The sequence below is a fragment of the Mandrillus leucophaeus genome, unplaced genomic scaffold, assembly GCF_000951045.1.
Source record: "Mandrillus leucophaeus isolate KB7577 unplaced genomic scaffold, Mleu.le_1.0 Scaffold139, whole genome shotgun sequence".
Lineage (NCBI taxonomy): Eukaryota > Metazoa > Chordata > Mammalia > Primates > Cercopithecidae > Mandrillus > Mandrillus leucophaeus.
The window spans coordinates 536427-544534 of record NW_012101354.1 but is presented as its reverse complement, the minus strand read 5'-3'; the positions used below and the strand labels follow the sequence as shown (position 1 = coordinate 544534).

Here is an 8108-nt window from a genome sequence, read left to right as displayed (position 1 = left end):
CACCGTGCCCAGCCTCATCTTTTATTTCTTTAAATATCTCATACTTTATTCATTTATATTGTGTATTGATTATCATGATATCTTAGATCCCTGAGGTCTAAATCTTGTTTCTGTTGATAGTCACCCTTGGTAGTTTCTTTCTTTGTGTATTTGGTACAGGATCTACTTGTTTTGAAGAAGGAATGTCCTTTAGCATTTCTTGTTTGCCATGTTGCATGAAGAAATAGAATTAGGAGCTTCTCAACTCATGTGTCATGAGTGGGTCATTGGTATGCTGAGATACTTACCCTTTCAGCTAGCTAGTCATCACTATTTATGACCTGCTTTGTCTATTATCTTAATGTGCTAGGCACAAGGAAATAATCAAGTGGGATATTTGGATCAGAGGGCTGGAAATTATTCGAAATCATTAAGGAATAATCTTGCTTCTTAAAGGAAGTAAGGTAGATTAAGGCATCTGATGATTAATTGACACTGCAAATTATTTTCTTTTTTTTGACACTGCAAATTATTTTCAATTAAAATATAATCCCAGGTTGTTACCTGTAGCATCCTGAATCAAGTAATCATATTAAATTTCATGTTATTATTACTATTATTATGAACCCAAATAACTGTATACAAAAAAACAGAGCCCGATAAATATTCAATTCTAAACTACTTATAAAATCCAATACTTTATTCTGGTCTTTAGTCATCAACTAACAGAAGACAATAGAAGCTGTGTGTTGTAGTGAAAAGTATCAGATTTGGTGTCATAAGATGTGAGCTCTAATCCTGACTAAATTGCTCTCTATCCATATGACTTCAGGTAAAACTTCTTTTCAGTATGTTTTCCAATTGTGGGGAACAAATGAACAGCAATGCAACTGACTTTTGTGGATGGTTTATTGGGTGGGACAAGCACTAAGCATAGAGTTTGGCAGGTTCTGTTCCCCATTTTGCACTTGAGTATGTGGAGTATGTGCTTAAGACAAAAACACTTTTTGAGATAAACCGCAATCTAAATACTTTGTTTCAGCTTGTTTTCAAAGTAACCTTTTACATTTATTTTTTAGGAAGGATGTTGTACTTCATTATTCAACTTTATTTGAACATGGAAAAATATTTTTGAAAACATGGGATATGGAAAAATATTAAAAACTTAATTTTTAATATATTTTTTATGATGTTAAGAAAACCCAGATTTCTAGAATCTAATTTATAGTCATAATATAAAATATTGACCATCTGTAAATATGTCAACTTTCCCCAAATTAATCTCTAGAATCAATGTAACTGCTATTAAAATCATTAAAAGGAGGTACAATGACAATCTGGGTTTAAACGTTAAAAATCTAAGGCACAACTAGGAATAGAAAGAAACTCTCTCAACATAATAAAGGCTATTTATGAAAACCCTACAACTAACATCATGCTAAATGGTAAAAGATTAAAACCTTTTTCTTTAAGATCAGAAACAAGACAAGGATGCCCACTTTTGCCACTTCTATTCTACATGGTACTAGAAGTCCTGGCCAGAGCAATTAGGCAAGAAAAAGAAATCAAAGGTATTCAAACTGGAAAGGAAGAAGTACAAAGATGACATGACTTTGTATATAGAAAATCCTAAAGATTCCACAAAAACCTGTTAGAATGAATAAACAAATTCAGCAAAGCTGCAAGATGTAAAATCAACACAGAAAAATCAATTGCATTTCTATACACAAACAATGACTAATCCTAAAAGGCAATTAAGAAAATGATTAAGGCCAGGTACAGTGACTCACTTCTGTAATCCCAGCACTTCGGAAGGCCAAGGCAGGCGGAGCACTTGAGGCCAGGAGTTTGAGATCAGCCTGGTCAACAAAGTGAAACACTGTCTCTACTGAAAATACAAAAAGTTAGCCAGGTGTGGTGGTGCATGCCTGTAATACCAGCTACTTGGGAGGCTGAGGCATGAGAATAGCTTGAACCTGGGAAGTGGATGTTGCAATGAACAGAGATCATGCCACTGCACTCCAGCCTGGGCAACAGAGTGAGACTCTGTCTCAAAAAATAATAATAATAAAAATAAATTTAAAATATCAAAGAATAAAATACTTACGAATAAACTTAACCAAAGAGCAAAAGTCTTATACACTGAAAACCACAAAACGTTGATGAAAAAAATTAAAGACACAAACAAATGGAAAGACACCTGTGTTTGTGGACTGAAAAGACTTGGGGGGTTGTGTGTGTGTGTGTGTGTGTGTGTGTGTGTGTTTACAGTTGGGGTCTTGTTTTGTTGCCCACCCTGGAGTGCAGTGGCATGATCCTAGCTCACTGTAGCCTCGAACTCCTGGGCTCAAGCAATCCTCTCAAGAAGCTAGGACTACAGATGTGCACTGCTGGGCCCAGCTAAATTTTTAAAAAGTTAATTTTGTTACGTAGTTGATGTTGGTGCTCCACCCAGAGCCCCTTAGATCCTTTCTTCACTTATTTTGGTTATTTTCCCTAGAGTCTGCTTTGCTCAAACACAGAGACCCTTAGAAGTACTTGGAACTTTATGGTCCCTCGGATGGCCCCAATCCCATGACCGATACATGTGAGAGTATGAAGACTCTAGCTCCCTCATCTGAGATAGAGACAATTCTGAGGCATAAATTTCATTCTAGAGCTCCCTTGTATGATCCAGCTAAAGCTATGCTTTGCTGGACTTTTGAGAGTTCAGCCTTGGTTGACTTCTTCATATTCCCTGTCCTGCTTCTCCCACTCCCTTGCTAGTTTCCTCTGGGAGCACTTCTTTAATAATCACTTGGACACAAATTATGGTCTCAAGATCTGCAACTGGGAACCTGACTTAACAACACCTAAGGATAAATAGAGAATTACTATGAATTTACCTTTTATAATTGATGTTGAGATTGGCAGTCATGACGACTCCCCCAGCCATCAGTGCACACATACCAACAGTACTATCAATCATGGTTGCAATGGCACCTCCATGAACGAATCTGGTTACAAGAGTGGAGGAGAAATGTTTTCAGAAGTTCTGAAGATAGAGAGCCTCTTGAAAGAGAGAAATTATCCAAGCATCTTCACACAATTTACTTATGAAAGGTCCACTTAGCCCATGTTCAGCGTACTGAATGCCAAACACTATTTATGTCCCCAACTTTATTTTGTTCACAGCATAATAGTATAGTCTTAAGTATTTGTAATAAAACCAGAACTTAATAGTAACCAGATCACAAGCAGGCAAAAAGCTAAAATATAATTTAGAACATTTATATTATATTTTTATTATTAGTCAAGTGTGGTGTCATGTGCCTGTAGTCCCAGCTACTCAGGAGGCTGAGGTGGGACGATCGCGTGAGCCCAGGAGTTCGAGGCTGCAGTAAGCTATGATCATGCCACTGCACTTCAGCCTGGGCAACAGAGCAAGACCTTGTCTCACAAAACAAAACAAAGTATACATACTCATTGTTTAGAAATTTAGGTAATGCAAATATGAAAAAAAAGAAAAAAAATTTAAGACCCATAATACTACCCACCTAGTCAGTGACAAGCCACTGTTAACACATTAATGATATGCTCTCAAACTATACTGTTGCCCTGTGCCCTATAATATAATGCTCTTTAATATATTAAATATTTAATCAATATTAATAATATAGATAAGATGTTCTTTAATAATGTATTATAAACATCTTTCCATGTCAATAAATATACATCTACATGACCATTTGAAAATCTTCATTGTAGTCCATGGACAGGACACATGGTGGCACTGTAAGATAACATTTTTTTAGATCCACACTTTCAGGCTATCATTCTTACCCAGGTGGTCCTTCCAGGTAAGGGCCTCCTTGAAATAAGCAAACCATCCTTTTCTCGACGTCACTGTAGAACATCACGTATTCAAAGCCCAGGCCATCATCAAAGCTTCTGGTGAAGAGCTGGGTCTGTGACATTTGTTCTTCTTTCACAAGCTTTGGGTCTATAGAAAATGAGGTGGATGGCAAATGAGAACCAAGGGTGAGAGAAATGCCATGGCAGAGCCAAGCACCTGTACCCTGCTAGAATCACATGTCAATGGATGATTGACTCAAATGTCCACAGGGTGCAAAATTAAAAGGAATGGGAGGGTCTCAATGAAACAGAAGATAGGATCTTTGCCCTTGTGGAATTAACAGTCCAACTGGGGACAGAGTCAAACAGACATGAAATCAAATCAAAGTACCCACACATGGCAATCAGGAATACAGTATATAAATGCAAACAATATACTGAATAAAATGGTACGGTAAAGACAGAAACCCTTCTTGGAAGAACTGTGGTTTAAATGCAATTTACAGAAAATAAAAAACGTTAATAGAAAGGAGGTTTCCCTGGCAGACATGAGTTTAGCTTGAATCAGCAACAGGGTCAGTTCAGCCCAATACTCATGTGATTGTGATTCTAAGCCCCCAAAACTGGCAGTTAGAACCATTAGGGTTCATGAAATCAGACTGTGGGTTGTAATCAGGTTTTTTTCTTTTTTGGACGGAGTTTGGCTCTTATTGCCCAGGCTGTAGTGCAAAGGTGTGATCTCAGCTCACTGCAAACTCCGCCTCCCGGGTTCAAGCGATTCTCCTGCCTTAGCCTCGTGAGTAGCTAGGATTACAGGCGCCCACCACCACACCCGGCTAATTTTGTATTTTTAGTAGAGATGGGGTTTCTCCATGTTGGTCTGGCTGGTCTTGAACTCCTGAACTCAGGGATCTGCCTGCCTCGGCCTCCCAAAGTGCTGGGATTATAGGCGTGAGCCACGGTGCCCGGCCATTTACCAGGCTTTAAAAAGAAACAGAACACTTAGATAACAGAACCATATACTCTGGGTAAATAACAGTGTACTTGTTTAGACAATTTTTTTTTCACTTACAAAATTGTGAGCAAGTTGGGGGAACTGGACTGAGTCAAAATATAGGTCACTTCAAAATAAAGATTGAAAGCCATTGCTCTCAAGAAATGGTGCGGCCAGGCGCGGTGGCTCAAGCCTGTAATCCCAGCACTTTGGGAGGCCGAGGTGGGGGGATCATGAGGTCAGGAGATTGAGACCATCCTGGCTAACACGGTGAAACCCCGTCTCTACTAAAAATACAAAAAATTAGCCGGGCGTGGTGGCGGGCGCCTGTAGTTCCAGCTACTTGGGAGGCTGAGGCAGGAGAGTGGCGTGAACCCGGGAGGCGGAGCTTGCAGTGAGTGGAGATCGCGCCACTGCACTCCAGCCTGGGCGATAGAGCGAGACTCCGCCTCAAAAAAAAAAAATCTCTTCCAACTCTGACATTCCAGGACTTCAGGATAAGATAGGTGTTAAGCGCTTCTAATTTTTTTACTTAGGAGTTTGAAATTTCTAGTCTAGATTATCAGACCTTGAGCTTATTTCATAAAAATGAGAAAAATAATGTCTGGGTTGAGTTAAAATGTAGGTCATTTCAAAATAAAGACCAAAAACCACTGCTCTCAAGAGGATGCATTTGTCCTTTGTGATGGTGAAAGAAGTTCGTTGGAAATGTAGAATCTCAGGTTCTACCTCTGACCTTTTGAAGCAGAACGTGCATTTTAACAAGATTCCTAGGTGCTTCATGTTCATTTTTAAGCCTGAAAGGCAATAGTATTTTAAGAAATGGGATAACACTGAAAATGAGATTTGCATTTTGAATCATTCTAACAGTTGAGTGGAGGAAGGGCTTTGAGGAGGATAAGAATGGAGACAGGAAACTACAAAAATCACAATCACCAAACTTATCTGCTAGATGGTGTGATTTTCTCTAGCAATGCTTAACTACATGAAAGCCTGTTCAAAGTAAAGATGGCAGATGGTTGGATTCATCCAGGGCTGGGGTTTTTCTAGGTTAAGTGGACTACAGAAGTTCAGATAGATGAGGGCTATGGGACCATGAGAAAGTAAAGGATTCAATGAACTCAGAAGGTCTTAATGAAATAATAATTGTTTCTGAGGGGCCTTTGAATAAGTAAGCTGCTGAAAGGAAAAATGCTGTCATCAGAAAACAGGATGTTTAAATGTATGCATTTGGAGGCTGTGTACTGTCTGAAGATAAGGCTCAAGATGTTCATGGGAGTGTGTGCCTGGGGCTGGGGGATAAGAAAAGTTCATGGGTGATGAGGAAGCACATAAACTGAGGAGCCACTGTGTGGATGCTCGAGTTGCTGAGAATGCTGAATGGAGTTGGGTAGATAGTGGACCAACTGCTGAAATACTCAAACACTGAGGGAGAGGTTGGCAGATGACAGCAACAAGGAGGGGAAGAGGTGACAAATTTAGATGGTATAAACTCAAAGAAACGAGGGATTTTTTTTTTTTTTTGACAGAATCTTGCTCTGTCACCCAGGCTGGTCTCAAACTCCTGGCCTCAAGTGATCTGCCACTTTGGCCTCCCAAAGTGTTGAGCCACTGTGCCCAGCCCAGAGGGCTTTCTAAGATGAGGGGAAGTAATGGCTTGAAAACAAGTGTGGGTAGCAAAGAGGACCTCAAACTCCTCTTGATTCTGAGAGGGTCAAATTTTAGTCAAGAGCGAATGAGGGTTGGATGAAGAAATGAGCAAAACCATGTAGGAATGGAACCCTGGAAAACATTGACATTTAAGGAGCAAGTAGAAGGAGGAGGGAAGATTGGTCTGAAAGGTTTATGAAAGCCAACAGAAAATGTTTCAATGAGAATAAGACAGGGAGGTCTAGTACAGTAAGTGCTGAAGAATGCACACTGAATTTGGCACTTCAGTCACTGGTAGCTTCAACGAAGGCATTTCAGTAGAGCTGTTAGGGTAGAAGTCAGATTGTGCTGGGGTAAGGACAGTCAGTTGTGTGATATGCTAACAGCTGGAAGAGAATTAGTAATACAAACTACACATTTTTCCTCTTCATTTATAAAACAGAATAATTATTCCCTTGAGATATATCAGAGATTCTGCAAAGAATCTTAAGAACTCTATAATTTTTCTTGATTAGTTTTGTTTTTGTTTTATTAATTCCTTCAGCAAATACTAAAGTATCTACCATGAGGAAACTGAGGCAAAGAAAGGTAAAGTGCCTTGCTCAAAGTTGCACAGCTTTAAATTGTGGAACCAGAATTTAAACCCAGGCACTAAATTTCAATCATTTAATTAAGAAGTTGTCAACTTTTGGATGGTCTCTAAAGCTGAGAGACTGCATGAGATTACCAATGGAGTGTGGAGAAGACAGGAGTACTAAGGACTGAGACTTGAGGGCACCCTAACATGAAGGGTTTGAGAATGGGGAGGAAAGAGCACAAAAAATTGAAAAGGAGGGACCAGTGAAGTGGAGAATGTGGTGTCCTGGAAATTACGTTCAAGTAGAAAGGAGTCACCAGCTGTGTCAAAAGCTGAGAGGTTAGTGGACTCAGCAACATGAAGGTCACTGGTACCCTTGGCAAGAGCTGTTTTGAGGGAGTGGGTTCAAGATAGGCTGGGCACAGTGGCTGATGCCTGTAGTCCCAGCACTTTGGGAGGCCAAGGTGGGGCAGATCACTTGAGGTCAGGAGTTCGAGACCAGCCAGGCCAACATTGTGAAACCCTGTCTGTACTAAAAATACAAAAATAAGCCGGGTGTGGTGGTATGCACCTGTAATCCCAGCTACTTGAGACGCTGAAGTGGGAGAATCACTTGAACCCAGGAGGCAGAGGTTGCAGTGAGCCGAGATCATGCCACTGCACTCCAGCCTGAGTGACAGAGGGAGACTCATTCTCGAAACCAACAAAACAAAACAAACAAAAACAAAACAAAACAGAGAGAGAGACTGGGAAGAGAGAAATGCAGTTGTGGCATATTTATATGCTGACAAGAAACATCTAGCAGAGATGGATGTCCTTCAGTAGGCCAAAGAAAATGGAATGCAGCACACAAATGGAAGGCTGGGTCTCCGTGAGAGTGTGGATGGTTCACTCATAGCAGGAGGAAGCAGAACATCAGGCACAGATGCAGGGAGGAGGATATGTGAGGCAATGGGAGACTGGAAGTTCTCTTCTGACTGCTTTTATTGCCTCTTAGTGAGATAGGAAGCAAGACCAACTGAGGGTGAGAAGGGAAAAGAAAGTATTAGAGGCATAAGAAGAAAGAAAAAGGCA

General features: G+C 40.2%; 1 protein-coding gene across 1 annotated transcript in view; it reads right to left on the bottom strand.

The window, feature by feature from the left end:
* THEM4 (thioesterase superfamily member 4) overlaps positions 1–8108 on the bottom strand; it is a 48668-nt gene that overhangs the window by 14499 nt on the left and 26061 nt on the right. The window contains exons 3-4 of the mRNA XM_011973502.1: positions 3802–3961; positions 2865–2975 (exon numbers count right to left, since the gene is read on the bottom strand). Coding sequence (XP_011828892.1) covers positions 2865–2975; positions 3802–3961 — 271 coding nt within the window. The remainder of the gene's footprint in view (positions 1–2864; positions 2976–3801; positions 3962–8108) is intronic.